Raw genomic sequence first — 19225 nt, forward strand, 5'->3', positions numbered from 1 at the left:
TTCTTCTTCGTCCGTTTCTAAACCTAAAATGTGTTTATAGTTTACTCAATCTATATTCTGACTATGTCTTTCAAATTTTTCAATTGCCTTTTTGAGCTATTTGCTCTTCAAGTGTTAATTAATTTGTGTTGTTCTTGAAAATACAATTTTTATCAGTCACTAATACTGAGATGGAATAAGTTGGGTTTACTTCATTGATTTTGTCTGTCATTTCTGATAGATTGGAAATCTTTTCTAGTTGCAAGTATTGCTTGCATTTATTTAGGTTAACATTGACACTATAAACTTTTTAATAGATCTTAATTTAACCTTTTACTTCCCAACTTGTGTTTCTCTTAATAAGTTTTTTTATCTCCTAACATAAAATTACACAATAATGTTTTTAATTTAATTTTTCCCGATTCAGACAGTCTACTGATATGTAATTATTTTAGTCACAAGTACTCATTATTTGAATGTGGAATCATAATATTAGTGACATATGACAGTATATTTCTATCTAAAGATTTTACAATATAAATGAATTTTGATACCATCATACACTATTATAAATTGTGATTCTAACTGTAGATCTAACTTGGGATTTTGTGGACAAAAATGTGGTCCCGATAAATTAAGAACCATATGTGATGGTTTTTCATCTAGATTTTTGTTTGACATATTTTATAAATTTACTTCTGTCAAGAAGTCACTAGTTTTATGGCTTAATTATTTATTTCTTTATTACCATATAACAAATTATAACAAAATATAAATTAATAAAATATATCACAACACAATTTTTACTAAAAACTTTAAACTTATAGTAAATTACTAATAATATAATATAAGATGCCACCATAATTATAGTGAGTTCTAAGTAACTTTATTAAAAAACTTAAGGTGTAGATTACTAACTTAATTTTTTTTATGTGAATTAGTTTTATCAAAAAATCAAAAGTGAAATAATTTCAAATTTTGAAAGTGTTAAACAATGTGTTTATTTGATAAACAAATATCAAAATTTAATATTAGCTACAAGAATTTAATATGAAAAAATGTCTTTTAAAAAAGGCATATAAAAATATAAATTAAAATAATATCCATTTTTAATTAGAGTTTTTTTCAACACTAATTGTAAATTGTTCATTAAAGATATTGTTTCATATGAAACAATTTGTTTTAATAGTACAGTGATTATTATACATTTTGTAAAATATATTAAACTTTTGAATGAAGTCATAAATTTTGTTTATCATACGGATTATTATAATATAGATTTCAATAAATTATCATATAATCACGTATTATTACTTGAATAATTCATAGCTGATACATCTGTAACAAAATAAAGTATCAATTATTAAGATATATAAATAAATCTTAAAGCAAATTAAGAATTGAAAAATATAATATATAAAATATTATTAATAGTATTATAAGTTTCAAATATGTTTATTCTGGATAATGAACTCGCTGACAAACTAGCATCATCAGCAGCACAATCCCCTGAGATATAACACATAACATATAAAGATGTAACTCACACTCTCAAATCAAAATGTAAATCACTCTGCAAAAAACAAACATCCAACAACAAATTATGGTAAATCAAACTATCTACAGCTAAATGACCGGAATCCTAAATTATACTAGACACATACCAAGACACTAAAAATAATCAAAGTATGCATTTTCCACATTAGATTGACATATCCTTCTTAACTTATGTTTGATGAACCCGGAACTATTTATGATAAATGTCAATGCAAACTTTCAATTATCCATATTTTTCTCTAATGCCCTACTTACTAACATATCAGATATACTTCAATCATCAGAACAAGTACACTCAAAGACATCCTAACACTAGGACAAGAAACACAAATCATTAATTTTCTCAAGATTAATTAATTTAAATCAAACTAACTACTCCAAATACACAATACAATTAAATCTATGTACTATAAATACTTTGAAATCATTCAACGCTGTAAACTTTTCTTTTTCTGTCTTTTGTTATAACACAACACAATGTAAATTTTAAGAGGCTAAATAACTAGCATTTTAAGCCAATAAATAAATTTAAAAAAAATATACATATATATATATATATGAAATGAAGTGTGCTATTTAAGTAGTACAAATTTTAATAATTCTTTTATGTTTTTAAGCAATTATATAATAATAACTTAAATATCTTAATTTTAATATTATAAAAAGGGTAATAAAAAAATTTCATCATCATAGTAGATAGTATTTTTTCTTAGACTGATAAGTATAAGATTAGATTTTGAATGTATTTTTTAGTTAATTAATAAAATTTTATAAATATCATTTAGATATTTGTTATAATAGCTTTCACATTATAGTTATAGATAATTATGTTTAAACATAAATGGAAAACTTTTTTGTGCCTTAGTTTTTTTAATTACTATTAAAAAATATCAAAATATGTTGTATAAATAAAATAAATAAATTACCTTATGTTATAGACTTCCAGCAATGAATAGTTCTATATTTGTTTAAAATATAAATTTGCACCTTACAATAAATAATTTATGAACACAATAACATTGAATTGATACAAGCATTATGAGTTAAAATACAAACATTGAATAAATTTGTGATTGATGATATCCAGTTTTAATAGAAGTTGATAGTCAGAGTTTAGTAGATTTCAAATAAATTTTGATTGTAAGATAACAAATTTGATAGTGAATCAAAAACCACCAAATAGATTTTGTAATATATTTATAACACAAGCACAACTCCATTATCGTTTTGGTAGCATGAAGACTGGATAGAAGATTAACCTGCCAAATTCTCATTGGTAGAATTACAACAATTTAATTGCTTTTAAAGAAAATAATAGTTTGCCTATAGTAATATTAATAGAATATTATATTCATAGAAAAAGAACAATATAGGTTATAATAAAAAACACATAGCAAGAGTTTATTAGCTAAAAATTTTTTGTAGATAATTATTTTTATTGTTTTTTCCATTAATAAGATTAATTAATTAAAAATATTTATAATAGCAATCAATTTACATACAAGTCGTGAGAATCAAAGATTTCATCTTAGATCATTTTAATTATTTTTAATGTGTCACTAAATTAAGGATACAAATATTTACACAAAATTTTTTTAACCCATATAGTGCTACTTGTTTATTATTAAAAAAAATTGATTTCTGTATTGAATAGAAACTACAGATTATTAAAACGACCCAAAATGTACTTATATATAAAAAAAAAACATGCAAGTATAAATAGTAATGTAGCTAATTAATCATTGTTGAGTTTTCTGATAGCCCATAAATATTTCAAGTTTTTTTGGCCTGATAACTAACCTCTTATATTAATCGCTGCTGTTACTATTAACACTTCCATCTTGTTTTGTTTCATGTTTTCTTTTCATCGAGCGAAGAGCTTTTTCTCTTAAACGTTGTTCTAACTCATCTCCTGATTTGGCTTCTGAACCCTATATTAATAAAGGTAAATATAGTAATTTTCACCCTTCTTACATTTTATAGTAAAGTAATGTTTAAGAGAAAAGTCTGTAATATGAGCTACAATTTAATAGATTTTAACTTTCTGATAACACTATTAAAATTTTAATAAATGGTTGTAACAAAAAATAATTGTAACCCAACCAAAAAAATAATAAATATGATTGTCAAGTGTAAGTATTTTTTAAACTATATGTATCTTTTTTAAATATACCACAACATTTAATATTACACTAATTTAATTGGGTTAGTTTTAAAATAATTACACTATCTTCCATCTTTCGTTTTTTATGTTTTCTATGTTTCTTGTGTTTCTTGTGTTTTTTATGTTTTTTGTCTTTCTTCTTTTTTTTTTCTTCGCCATCAGATACCTGAAATGTAAAAATGATTAATTAATTTTATCCAAAAAAATGAAATATAAAAATATGAAATTAAAAAATAATTCTAATGAGGGTTTAATTAACATTTTTATAACAAATGAAAATTGAACATAAGTATAAAGTACATGAATTTAATGTTAAAATACACAGAAATATATTTTTTTATCAATATTAAACAGTTAAATTGTTATGTTCAAGTAACCTTACTAACTTACATTTTCAGAACTTGAACTAGATGATCTTCTTTTACGTTTCTTTTTCTTTTTAGAATCATCTTCATCAGATGAACAACTTTCCTTCGTTTTCTTTTTTTTGGCTTTGACTTTTTCATCTTCTGAACTTGAATCTTTTTTAAACTTTTTCTTGTGTTTTTTAACCGATTCATCAGATGAGCTAGATGTTTCATCTTTTATTTTGGGTTTTGGCTTTTCAATATCAGACACTAAAATTTCTGATTTTTTTGAACTTTTGGTATGAAGAGTCTTATCTAATTTATTTACTTGTTTGTTTTTATTGTTAACAGGTGATGATGATTTGCGTTTTGACAAACTCCTTAAATTATATTAAAAAACATTACTATACATAATCATATTTATTTAATAATTAAAAATATATTATTTACTGAGATTTTCTTTCAGTACTTCCTAAAGGAGATTGAATTCTCATTTTGTTGATACTTTTAGATTGTATTTCTTCTTTAGCGCTACTGCAAAAAAAATATAAATAAATCATAATAGATTATTAATTTAAATAGATGACTTACAGTTTTTCTTTAGTAGATTTATCAGCACTTTTTTTGAATGGCGAAGGTGTTCGGGACAAACTATCACGAGAAACCTCAAATTGAAGCAAAAAGATTTATTAGTAATTACTTATTTTATAAACAAAATAAAATAATATTCTATTTAACATGTAAAATAAATTATTTATTAAAACAGAATAATAAATATATTAACTTAACAAAATAACTTTTTTTACTATATTTATATTATACATTACCTATATTACTTCTGATTGTAAAATTTTTTTTTGTTACATTTAATTTATTACTTTTATAGCTATTCTTGTGAGTTTTATATAAACTTATACAATAAAGTAATGTTGGTTTTGTATTCAAAAGTATAGTAATTACTCTACGTTTTATTGTGACACAGCTCTCAATTAATTTGGAGCTGTATCACAACATGGTGTTGTGAGTTTTATTGCAATGTTGATAGCCCTGAAGCAATGCCTTACGGTAGTTCCAGGGCAGCCAACATTAGGTCGACTGTTAAAAAAAAAAGTATAGAAATTATTAAATTTTTTAAATTATACTCCAGGCTTTGTCAAAAAAAAAATTTTAATTTATTATTTTATTTGATTAAATAATTTATTTTATCTTAATTTTAACTTAATATCAAATATAAAATTGTTATAGGAGTATATGAATACCTTGATCTTGGATGAATCTTTTTTGATGGGCGAGATTGAGCTGGATTCTTTGATCATATGATCTTTACTGCGAGATCTTACAAAAGGTTTACGCTAAATTGTTAAAGCACAATATAAAAATTAAGTTAAGTTATAATGACTAAAATTAATTTAAATGTTCAAAAATACATTAAAGTCAATCTAGCATTGAAGTAGAATAACTAGTTTAAACGTATTACTTATATTTCATTAGCAATCAAAATTATACATAAATTCAATTTTTTATTATTAATTTATTCTTAATTATGTCTGTTTCAGCTATTAAATTTAGATAAAATTGTCTATTAACACATTAAAATTTTCAAATTATATATAGTCAAAGACTTAACTTCCAAAAGACGAAAAGAAATTCCCATTTGTTTTTTTAATACATACTTAAAAAAAAAAAGACTATCTTTGAGATTAATATATTATGTTTATTTTTACCAATAATTTTCTAAGTAATCAAACTACAGCAAATTTTGTTTGAGTTATATCATTTGATATTTATCTTTCTCTTATTTATCACAAACCAATTAATTAATCCAAAAAAGAAAAATAATATTGAGAATTTTTTATTTGATTTCTTTAAGGTACACGTTTTTCATAATTTTTCAATCATAAACAACGATGTCAACATTATATTTTCAAATGGCAATATATATAATTAACTAGTTTATTTAATTAATAATGATCTAATTAAGAAAATAACTAGTTGCTAACAAATTTTACCAGTATTTTTGATGTTATTAACATTTATATGCATAGATGGAAGGAGTATGACTAATGATAAAAATAGTAGCACTCACTCCTCACCGCCAATCATAACTTTAAATTATTAATAACTTTAGAAATACTGGTCAAAAGTTGTTATCAACCAGCCATTTTTTAACTAGATCATTAGTAAGATAATTATTAATAAGTAAACTAGTTAATTATGTACATTTCCATTTGAACAAATAAAATTGACAACCTTATATGGTAAAAAGAATGAACATAAAAAATACTTTACGATTGAAAATTGAAAACTTTATACATGGAATCATCACTGTAAACATTAAAAATGTTGACCATGTTTTGAAAAAAAATTACCACTTTGTAGTATATAGCATATAAAGTTTACTCATCATTTTAAGAAAAAAAAAATAGTATAGTAATTTAGCTCTATACATATGTAAATTACTTAAATAATTATAAAATAATATATATTTACTTTTGAATTTGAGTGGGACCGTCTACTAGGTGATCTTGATTTTCTTTCAAAACTTCTGGATCTCCTACAAAACAATAATAATAATTACCTTTTTGATTCATCCCTTATATCTTATAAGTCTCAATTTTATTTTTTTAAATGGCAACTTACATATTTAATTAGCCTATAAAATAAATAATGATATAATTAAAAAAAAATTGGTCAATAAAAATTTTTAGACCAGTATCTTGGAAGTAATTAACATTTTCAAATATAGATTAGAGTATGAAATGGATTATATTATTTTTATCATTTCCTATACCTACGTACTTTTTCTCGAATCTACATTTAAAAATAGCTAATTCAATATGTATGTTACCACTAAAGAAAATAAAAAGTTCATACCCTAACGCAGCAAGGGAAAAAGAAGTTTTCAAAATTAAATAACACAAAAAAGAACTTTCATAACGAATTTCTCATTTTATGAGAAATTGAGTGATTAAAAATAAAATAATCACTATATACAAATACAAAAAACAGTTTTAATGAGATTGTTGGTGTATTTACAAAAAATTAAGAAAATAAAACCAAACAAATCATAAGTTTTTTTTGGGATAGACCCTGTTTTATTTTATTTTATTATATTATTATATGCAGCTCAAACTGTACAGCTTAGTTTTATTAGCTAAAGATATAGGCTGAAGTCATAAAAAATATAATAAATTACAAATTTTTTAATTATTGTCAAAAGTCTAGTTATATTCAATGTATTTATTTAAAATATAAACAAAAAGTAACTCATTCAAATCCTACTTATTTAAAAACTATCAAGTTTTGAAAAAAAATTTTTTTTCTTAAAATAGGTACCTTCTTCGAGGAGATGATCGTTCTCTGTCTCTTTGTCTTCGTCTTTCACGTTCACGAAAAGCTCTTTCTCTTTCTCGACGTTCACGTTCTCTATCTCGTCGAATTCTTTCTCTATCACGACGTTCCCTTTCTCTGTAGTAACGATCCCGATTTCTTTCTTGATAACGATTTCTACTATATGCTTGTCTAGATTGATATTTTGAACGAGAATCTGATCGATCTCGTCGATCCTAAAAAAAAAAGTATATATATATAAATAAAGGTATTTTTTTCATCAATCTACAGACATACCCTTTTGTCATAGGATTTGTCTTTTTCTGATTCACTAGCTGAAGAATCATCTTTATTAGTGCGATACTGTCTCTTTTTTTGAACACTATTTTCTTTCTTTTGTATTTCAAAATTATCTTTTTTGTGAACTGAAATAATGGGTAATTATACATAGTATTTTCATAGAATAATAAAAATATTACAAAATGTTGAATAAAAAAAAATATTTTTTAACTAGGTACCAGGACTGCGTGAAGAGTTAGATCGAGATGAACTACGACTTGATGAAGAGGAATGATGTTTTCGTTCTTTACGAGGTATTGATTCTCTTGAAGAAGAACGATCTTTAATTTTGTTATTGGATTCCACTTTTTTGTCAACACTGGGTGATACCCTAATTAAATAATTGAAACATAATATTTTTTTATACAAATTTTTATGATACTATCTCATTAAGTTATCTTATATTAATATTTTAACAGTTATCATATAATTACACAAAATGATGGTTAAAAATAAAATTGGCACAGAAAAAACTAGTGGATAGTTTTTTGTTTCCAGCAACATGTGCCTATTTATAGCTGAAATTTTATATAATAAGTATTTAATAGGTAAATTATCCTACTCTTCCAATTTAGACTTTAAAGCCAAATTTTTTTAATAAGTTTGGTTTTATACAATTCAAACAATATGTTATACATACAAAGTTTTTGAATGTTTATCTGTTATGTTTTCTTCATTTAATTCTTTTCCATTGGGTGTACAGCTTCGACTCTTAGTATTTTTTGGTGAACTATGTCCATTACTTACAATATTCCCTTTAGATTTAGACCTGGAACTAAAAATTACATAATAAGAATAAATATATAATAATAAAATAAAATAATTACTCTCGCTTGTTTTTTTCTTTTGCTTTTTCAAGTTCTTTATCTTTAAATCTGTCTTTATCTCTTCTTTCACGGTGTCTATCTCGAGATCGACTTCTGCGATCTCGTGATCTACTTCTACGATCTCGTGACCTACTACGATGATCACGAGTTCGAGATCTACTACGACTTCTTCGTCTATAAAAAATAGAATGAAATAATTTACTACTGATGTAAATTTCATAAATTTTCATATCTTGATATGAAAATTCATAGAGATGAAAATAAAAATATTTTAAAGTTGGATCAAAGTGATTACATCAAAGATTTACTTCTAAGGCTAAACATGTATGATTGCAAGCCCTGTAAAACTCCACTTGAAGTAAACTTCAAAACTATCATTGAGAATTCAGAAAAAACCAGTAAGCCATATCGAGAAGCTGTTAGTTGCCTTATGTACTTAATGACCCATACACGACCAGATATAAGCTTCACAGTTAATATTTTCAGTCGCTATCAATCTGATGCAAGTTCATTGGTCTTTACTAAAAAGAGTACTTAGATATTTAAAGGGTACTAAAAAACTGTGTTTACATTATTCTCTTAAGAAACACTGTGATACAGTTATTGGATAATTGTGATTCTGACTTTGCTGGCGATACAGAACAAAGAAAATCAACAACCTGATATGTCTTACAACTTTTTGGATCAGCAATTGCCTGGGCAAGCCACAAACAATCCACAGTTGCATTGTTGATGACAGAGGCAGAGTATATAGCTTTGGCAATCTCAGTGAGTGAATGCTCATGGATAAGGGGCATATTAAATGAAATGAAAATATTGAATTTGATTATTCCAACTTCAATCCACAAAGACAATCAATCATGTATAACCGCTGCAAAAGAACCTCGGAAATACCAGAGACTCAAACACATAGACGTGAAATATTGTTTTGTTAGAGAAGCCTGTGATAATAATTCTATTCTTGTCAAATACATACCAACTACTGATCAAATTGGAGACATTTTTACAAAGTCTCTACCACCAAGTACTTTTCAAAATTTTGTTAACTTATTGGGTTTAGCTGAATAATTTAAATTATATATATATATTGTTAATTTTACTATTTATTTTGTTACTATAAATTTATATCCTCTATATTCTCTAGTTTAAAAGGAAGTGTTGTAATCAGTATAAACTGAGAGTATTTTATATTCTCCGGTAACACTGTTTAATGTTTTATTATCATTATTATATTTTTTTCTTTCATTTTTTTATTACAAAATTGTAATATGTAACGAATAACACTTATTAAGTTAAAAGAATCCTAATACATAGAGTAGGTATGGAATGCAGTCAGACTATACTTTCACCATTACCCCAATAAACACCTATCCATACTATATACCCATTTAATGCTTAAATCTTAATAATTACTTGTTCTAACATCTTTGTCTATCCCTCAACATTTTTTTTTGTAATAGCTATAAAATGGGCATTTTGAAATTTTGAAAAAAATTTTTTCAATTTTTTCTTAACGATAAATAATAAAAAAATATGCTCTTACTTAAAAAGGTAATAATTATTTAAAAAAAAAACTCAACAAAATGATAATTGTATTAAAAATATAAATTTTGTCAGTTAGATCTGAGAAATGCTGTATTTACAGGTGATTCTTTCATAATAAATTACCAATTTATTGAAAAATAAAAATATTATTGATCATTTATTTATTGACTTCTTTTAGTTTCATGTTTTTTTAATTTATTAACTATGAATATTTTTATGTTCAACCCTTTTATCTTATTAGTGTTAACATTATTTTTTCAACATGCATATTTAACCAGCTTATTTCTTAACGTTCATAATTAAGAAAATTATTGGTTGATATCAACTTTTTGAACATACTTCAGAAGCTGTTAATATTTTTATACTTAGGTGAAAGGCAACGAAATGTATAGTGATAAAAATAGAAGTATCTTCACGTCATCATCAGTAATTAGATTAAATTAAGGTTCATAATTAATGAATCACTCTGTAAATATAAAACATTAAAAATTCTTAGTCACATTCTTCCTATTAAGAAGAATATAAAAACATTAAAATTTGCGAAATATTTGTCCATAAAATTTTATCAACCAGTAATTTTTTTTATAATCATTTTCCTTTATATGAGCTAATTATATGTGCAAATTTCCAATAATACTCTAATAAAGTATAAGTGACGCATTAATAAATTATAATAATTGAAAAATATAAGACGTTAAAGAAGCCAAAAATAATTAACAAAATTATATTTATTATGTTATTGAGTAGGTTTGATCACCCTGTAATATAATAACTACTCAATAATATTATTAAGTATTATTTTGTTATTTCATAAAAATGTAACCCAAAGATTAAAAAAATATGACTATTCTTGAAAAGTATTTCTTATTAAATAGTTAGAAATCTAAATTACATAAATTTTAAGATAACTTCTCTTTTAAAACAAAACTGTATATACCTGTGATAATTTTTAATAGAGTTGAAAGATTTTTTGAAGTGATCCAAGTAAATTTTATAAATGCATAAAGCATCAAACCCTACTAAGCTTTGAACTTTATTCATTATTATAGCCACAAAACTAAACTTTTATAAGTAATTTTTATTTTTCATCATTAAATAAATTGTATTCAGTATTAAAACCTACATTCAAAATTTATGTTAACCAGTGTTATTATTAATAACAAACATTACCATTAGTATCAACTAATATTAAAATAATTCCTTAAGCAATTATTATAATTATTTTGACAAATTTTAATATTTAAAGAAAATTTGCCATCATTAAAAAAAAAAAAAAAAATTTTATTTACAAAATAATGACTAACCAAACAATTTATTTGATATCAGCTATTCTTAATTAAAATAAAGTTAAGTTTTATAAAATAATGTAAACATTTACCTTTCTCTATCTCTTTTTCGTTCTTTTTCCCTTTCTTCTTTGTCTTTTTCAAATTTTTTTAACATATCACCAACACGCTCTTGATCTTCCTAAAAATTGAAATTTATTTTCTTTAAAAGTGATAATATAATTTAACATTAAAAATTTCTCAGAACATTATTTAAAATTTTTATGTTTGATAATTCAAAGAAATTAGAGATAATATTAAATGAAAAAAATGATTTGATTAAAAAACATTGGAAATGAAATCTATTTTAACTTAAATGTTCATTGGTAAAATTTTAAAATGAAAATCTACACTTCTTTAAACACCAAATTAAAATAAAAAAAATTTAGAAGCAATTTTATTAGGTTTGTAGCTTTTTTTTCACAGTTTTCATTAGAATAATTTTTTTAACAACATGTCAAAAAAAACCCCAAACTGTATCCTAGGGCTGCCACTAGAAATATATTTTAAAATAGAAGCAGTAGAAAATATATATAAAAAAGAGATCATTTAAAAAATGAAAAACTATATACAATTACTTCAAGATAATCACATTATTATTTTATTTAGTGAAAAAAATTAAATTAGAAAATATAGGAACTTTTATATTGCTTAATCTTTAGCTTGGAAATAAAGTTCAAAATAATCTTAAAACTGCGTTAGTATAATATATATTATAATGTGGTAGCTCTTTAATAATCATTAGTAATAAAACTATAAAAAATTAACAAATAAATAAAAGTTAGTAACACACCAAATTGAATTTTATGAAATAGTCAAATAATTAAGAATACAATAAAGATTAATTAGAAACATTGAAAATGTAGTATAAGACAACAAAGAAAGATATTTAATTAACATAACAACTCTGACAATGTAATGTTAAAATTTTATAATAAAATAAAAACAATAATGCTTAAAATATATCCTTTATAAACAAATCTACTTTTCATAGGGTTAATATTTCTTTTTGATCAATTTTTCTTTGTAATTTTTCAACTTGTAACCTCATTTCACATTCATTTTTTTATTTTAACAATTTCCTCAAGAATGATTCACTCTGTATGTAATGTAGCTGTTCTAAGAATATTTTTATCAAGAATATCTTTAAATATTTTTTTCAAGGTATGTTTTAAAAATTTAGTAGAAAATTGGACTAAATTGTTAAGTTTTTTTAGTGATAAGAACAAGTTTTGGCTTGATATGGTACTGGGTCCAGTGGCGTGCCAAGGAATTTTAAATGGGGAGGGATGTCATAACTAATAAGTATTAATATAGCTAAATACATTTAATGATGGTGAGAGAATTAGAAAAGATTAATAAGGGGGCTTTAGAGGTCAAGCCTCATTAAAATATTTATTAATATTTTGTGTTTTGTATGATATGATGTAATGTTGTTATACAAATATACAATGTAATAATTACAACTTTATTCAATTATTGCTGTTAGGTACTCGATACTAGAAAAAAAACACAATGGGGAGAGATATGACCCCTAACCTCTCCCCATGGGCATGCCACTGACTGGGTCAATATATTTTTAATGTACAAGTGGGTATTTAATATTATTAATGACATGGATGTTTTATCATTAGTTAAAACTCTAGCTGAAAGTGAAAATATCATTCAAAATCTGCATTTCTATAAGAAAGTGATAGTATAAATTTAATTACTAAATTTGCTTAAGGAAATTTGTTGTAATTATATTGACCATCTAAACAAATAATTAGTTTCCAAAAAACATTGATTTGTTATACAGTGTTTTCAACTTTATTTCATAGAATAAAGTTTTCTTTTTTCAATTAATTTTTCTATTAAAATTCCATAAATAATATATTATAAATTTTAGTAATATTTTTGGTACTGCAATCTTTAGTATAATAAGTTAACTATGTAAATCTCTAATACCTTAAACATCAATTAATATTTTAAAATAAGTTTTTAACTAATTATTCTTTTTAAAATGTCGGTTTTTCTATTTCATGAACAGTAAATAAAACTTCTTTGTTTTGTCATTAGAAACAATATCTGCAATTGATAATTATTTGGTAAAATAGTTCATCACCATTAAATTTGTAAATCTTAAAGTAAAAATACAACTTTGAATGATATTTGAACTGATATCTTATGGCATTATACAAAATTAAAGTATGTTAAAAGATTACATATAGGGCCGTTAAACATAATATGTTTAATAATATTATTATTATCATTACTTATATTAAAATATGGTAACCAGTACTGTCAGCTTATAACAATATAAAAAATCTATATTAATTCATTGAATTAATATAGTTTTTGATGGTTTTATTAAGATTTCTATATACGAAAAATGGAATTAAAAATTTTTTTTGTATAATTATTATTATTAATGGAGTATATGTTGTACGACAATTTTATGGAAAATGGCTTATGACAAATTAATTGTTAATAGTGATTGTAAAGATAGATCATCTTTGTTAAGATAAAAAAAAATATTTCATGTTTTTTTGTTGGTAATTAATTTGCCCAAGTCAATAAACAAATTTATTATGATTTAATATGTATTAGGTGACATGTATTACTAAGTTATAATTTTTTTTACACTATGGTGATGTGAATTTTATCATAAATGGCCATCTAATTCAATAAGATGAATTTCATGACATTTAATAGAAAGTTGTAGATTAAACAGAGCAGATTTTCAAATATCGTAGATATAGACGAACAGAAGTTAATGTGAAGAGGTGATATAATAGAAGATATGTATGATGGCACTTGTACCAGGGTAAAAAAAAGCGTAAGAGGAGTAACAGAAGGTTTTCGGGTAAGAGTAAAAGTGCACCAAGGTTCTGCTTTAAGCCCTTACTTATTCTCTATAGTGATGGATGAAATTACTAGAGAAATACAAGGAGAGATGCCGTGGTGCATGTTGTTTGCTGACGATATAGTGTTAATAAGAGAAAACAGAGAGGAAATTAATCAAAGGCTAGAGGTATGGATCAGCTTTTGAGAAAAGGGTTTAAGAATAAATAGAGGTAAGACAATAGTGACAATAAAAGAGGACATTATAGGAGAGAAGGAAAAATTTAGGTATTTAGAATCAGTTTTGCAAAAGAACAATGATATTGACGATTACAAAATCATGGTGGATGGGGATTAACTAAATTCCATTTGAAAACAAAAGAGTGAATATTCTTGGGCCTCAGCAATATTTCTTTCCCCTTATTTTCACTTTTTAATAATATATATAGATTTCAATTTCATAACTAAAACTATAATAACCAAATTTACACTTACAATTTTTTTTTTCAGTTCTTCTTTTTTGAGTTCTATAAATTTTGGGGGAATACCAGAAGGAGATTCCTGAGCAGACAAAAGTAACTCCCATAAGTCAGTCATAAACACACGAGCATTTTTGCCATTAAGAAATCCAGTGAGATTTATTTGCATTTTCCTTGGATCAGGACACTAGAAAATCATAAAAAAACAAATTTGGGAAAATAGAAATTAATAATTAACAGTATTTGAATTTAGGTTATTAAGTAATATATGTTTAAAATCAAAGACAAAATTCTATTCAAAATCTATTATCATATTGTATGACACAGAAAATGTTTAATTTTTTGTTGTTATTTTAAACTTCTATATTAACAAAATGATTCAAACATTTAAATTAAAATGTTATAAATAAATCATATTTCAAGAATATTTTATCATAAACACTTTTTTTTTTATCAATTTTATTATTTTTAGAATCAATTATTATGTATAGATAAATTTTTTACTGATTAAATTAGATTCACTCTGTAAATATATATTCAAAGTCATACATGAACTTTTTGCATAATTAGCAACATACAATATTTGTTCAATAAAAAATAATTATTTAATAATAATAAAGTAATTACAGTATCAGCTTCCAATTGATTATTTACAAACTCTTCAACAACATCATCTTCCATACCAAGTAATTCTGTAATACGTTTACCAATCCATGGTTTGATTGTATCCAGTTTAACTTTGTTCATATCAACCTAAAGAAATTTAAATAAAAATTTAGTGATCAATACAACAAAAATATTATACAATATACTTAGGTTTTAAATAATATACTTTCAAAGATCATAAGTGTTTTCTGTAATATTTCATAAAAACAGCAAAAGTGTACATTTCACATTAATTGTATGTGAGATCATTATTTTAGAAAATTCAATGTTACAAATATATTACCATTATAAAATGAAATTAGTCAAATATTTAATTTTTTTTAATTTAATTTTAGAACAAATTATAATAATTTTAAATAAATTTTATAAAAATTATAAAAAAATATTAAACCCTACAATTTATAATTTATTAATTTTCAAGCTAAGTTAAGAATTAATTATGATTTGGCACATTAAAGAAATAAGTTATTAAAATTTGGTTAGAAATTAAATTTTAATAAAATAACTTTTATATAATAACTAAAAATGATGAGTACACTGATCGATACATAATAGTTTAATAATATAAAGGCACCTCAAGTGAACATCAATAAATAAAATTTGAATTTACTACTTCTTTAGTTTCATATCATCGTTTATCAGTAATATTACTACTATCAATAGTTAGAAAAATACTTATAAATTAACATATACATGAATTTTATTTTGGAAATGAGTGTAAGTTTTAGACATATCTCTACAAGTATCTCAATGAGGGAATTTTTTAATGATAAAACAATAAATAATTAAGCACGCCTTTGATAGTACCATGTAAAAGTGTACCACCTTGATCAAAAAGTTCCCGGAATAACCATCGTATGGGGCTCCCATTGTTCCGATTTGAGTTGTTTTTTTTATTAAGTTGGTACATCTGTTGTTAATATTCCCTCTAAATCTTAGCGCCAAAGCTTGACATTTGCAAAAGTTACGTAGCCAAGAGTACATCTATCTCTTTTGAACAAGAAATGTTGGTCAATAACCGCAAATTAACCATCAGATAAATAGCGGAAGACTTGAGCATTGCCTATGGATCCTTCCAAGACATTTTGGTTAATGATTTGGGTTTACGTCGTGTAGCAGCAAAGTTGGTGCCAAAAGACCTCAATTTCATGCAAAAAAGAGACCGTGTTGACGTCGCAAAAGACATGATTTGCGAGGCTGAATCCGATACCACATTCATCAAAAGGATCATTACTGGAGACGAGACGTGGGTTTATGAGTATGACACACAATCAAGACATCAGACAAGTGAATGGCGTTCACCAAATGAGCTGAGACTAAAAAAACCATGTCGTTTTCAGTCAAAAAAGAAGGCTATGCTTAATTCGAAGATTGGATCAAGCGCTGGCATAAGTGTGTTGCAGTCGATGGGGATTACTCTGAAGGGGACAGTATAGATTTAGATGAATAAACTGGTATTTTTAATTTTCTGAATAAATTCCGGGAACTTTTTGATCAAGGTGGTATATCTAGATTAGATTTTTTAGTAAATGGTCTATACTCTACATTAATACAAAATTTTTATTGTTGTATTATTATATATTATACTATTTTAGATATTGAGATATTAGTTAAATATTTTAGATATTTATTTAATCATCATTTGCGGTATTGAAAACTTTTAACTCTACATTAATACTAAAATATCTTCATAAAATAGATATTGTATCAAAATATCAATAACATTTTAGACCTCTACTATTTTTTTATCAAATTGAGAATTTTTTATTAAAAAAAAAAAAAAACTAAAATAAAAAAATTTTAAAAATGCAGATTACCAAATTTTTTATTTAATTTGTTTTTATACTCCTGAAAAAAAGCTAAAATGGACTCATTAGCTTTTGGTTAATTAATGTATTGAAAATTTCAGGTATAAGATATATTTCTTCAAAATTTAATTAAAAAGAACTTTTAAATAATACCATTATAACTACTTATCAAAATTACATAAAAATATATAAGGGCATAAATTATTCAATATTTTTAGGTTTACTTACTTTAGCATTTAATGATTCACTAAATTTCATCTGCTTCAACAACTTTTTTTCTTTGTCACTAAATCTAGTATCTTGATCTGCACTAGTACCCTGAATATTATAATAACCAAATATATAGTTATTCTTAAAATATTAAAAAACAATTTTTTAATAGAATACTTATAAAATTATACAATACTAATATACCAATTAGTAGTTGCCATTTCATATCTTAAAAAAATATTTCTTTTCAAAAGAAATTGGACATAATGATGAAATTTAGTTTTATCTATATATTTATTTTTATATTATTTTAGGTTACAATTAGTATTTTAAGGTTCAACAAAAAGAATTCTTAGTTTATTTACAAAGTTCAATCAGTAGGTTGAATTTATGGTGATAACATTAATTTGATCTTATATAAAAAAGGAAGCTCATTATATTTGTTTTTCGAGATGATATGGTGTATTAAAATGAAATTACTATTTTGTTACTTAACCAGGAGTCTAAATTTGAAATTTTGGCTGAATAAAATTACTGCAATATTACCTATTTTTGTTACTTTTATGTTAGTATTAATGAAAAACTACCAAAATTAACTTGTAAGACATTAAAAATATTTGAATAACTATGTTTTGTAATTAAATATACATTAAGAAAAATAATGATACCAATATATCTTATTTAAATTTGGCCATGAATAGAATGCAGATTTAAATATATATATATATATATATATAAGTTTATTTGAGCCATTTTAAAAAGATCAAAGTTCATGCAAATTTGTGGTTGGAATATGTAGTTGCATAAGTATACTATTTGTTTTATAGAGGAATAAACCTCACCCTCAACATTATTCCAATTAGATAACATAACTAAGAACGCAATTCTACAATACAAATTTTTATTGGCTGATGTTGTATTTGGAATAACTTAAAAAATATATATAGATACATATAAATCTAGACTCTAGCTATCAAATTGTTATAGCTTTGAGAAATTTTATTACAGTTGTTCATAGTATCTTACACTAGCTTGTGTTATTAAGAAAAAGATTAAGAGTTATAATAATTGAGTTAGATTTATTTCATCCTGTATACATATAATTTGGTTATCCATATAATACTTGATTACTCTATAACAATACCAGTTTATTAATATCATATTATGGATATTAATAATTTTCATATAGACATTAAGTTTTCTTTAAATATCCTAAAAAATATTTAGATATACAGCTCAAAAATTAATGCTGTTTAATACCTCTATAGCATAGAAATATATAAATTATTATTATACATATTTTAACATTAAAAACAAAATAAATTATAACATTCATTAAAATTGAACAAATTGTTGTACACTTTTATGTATTTCAGAATATCTCTGACGTTCCAACTCAGATTTCTGAATGTTTATCTATGAAGATAAAATTTTGGAAAATAAGATGAAACACTGTATGTGTATGGGTTAAAAATATTATACTTACAGTGTACATTTTGAATCTGTGAAAATTATGTTTTATCGCCTGATACAAAACAAAAACTTATAAAACTTGCAAATAATAAGTTAATGTTCATGGATTGAGAGCCATGGATCACAGGTCAACACTTGATTAAGAAAACAATCAAGCTTCTAAGTACTAAATTATAGTCTATGAACAATAATTCTAGTCAACGACACTAAATCAAACATGCAGTGTATTGGGCATATTGAAATTTTTGTTGTGTATAACCAACATTTGCCGTACGCGGTTGCGGTATGAAGCGCTTTATACAAGTGGGATCTTAACTAATACAGTACTAACAACATTGACATGCAATCAATAG

The 19225-nt window shown here is 24.0% G+C and overlaps 1 protein-coding gene across 6 annotated transcripts; it reads right to left on the bottom strand.

The window, feature by feature from the left end:
- Positions 1-19143, bottom strand: LOC126904580 (serine/arginine repetitive matrix protein 1-like). 6 transcript variants are annotated; one of them, XR_007703776.1, is made up of 20 exons: positions 18886-19143; positions 17418-17507; positions 15343-15468; positions 14732-14902; positions 11467-11555; positions 8544-8717; positions 8357-8491; positions 7896-8047; positions 7675-7802; positions 7384-7613; positions 6538-6601; positions 5307-5399; positions 4639-4712; positions 4498-4581; positions 4091-4427; positions 3762-3866; positions 3337-3467; positions 2593-2795; positions 2463-2494; positions 1-1317 (listed from the first exon to the last, which is right to left on the bottom strand). XR_007703776.1 is itself a non-coding variant. In XM_050683713.1 (18 exons), exons 1-17 carry the CDS (start codon positions 18892-18894, stop codon positions 3345-3347), a joined length of 2184 nt encoding a protein of 727 aa, XP_050539670.1. In that variant the 5' UTR covers positions 18895-19143; the 3' UTR covers positions 1-1317; positions 3337-3344. The 6 variants fall into 6 exon arrangements, 2 of the variants coding, with proteins under 2 accessions (XP_050539670.1, XP_050539671.1); XR_007703775.1 differs by having other exon boundaries at positions 2463-2523; XR_007703774.1 differs by having other exon boundaries at positions 2463-2795.
- Positions 19144-19225: the final 82 nt, after the last annotated feature.

Source organism: Daktulosphaira vitifoliae, unplaced genomic scaffold (genome assembly GCF_025091365.1).
Source record: "Daktulosphaira vitifoliae isolate Bord-2020 unplaced genomic scaffold, ASM2509136v1 Scaffold_4, whole genome shotgun sequence".
Lineage (NCBI taxonomy): Eukaryota > Metazoa > Arthropoda > Insecta > Hemiptera > Phylloxeridae > Daktulosphaira > Daktulosphaira vitifoliae.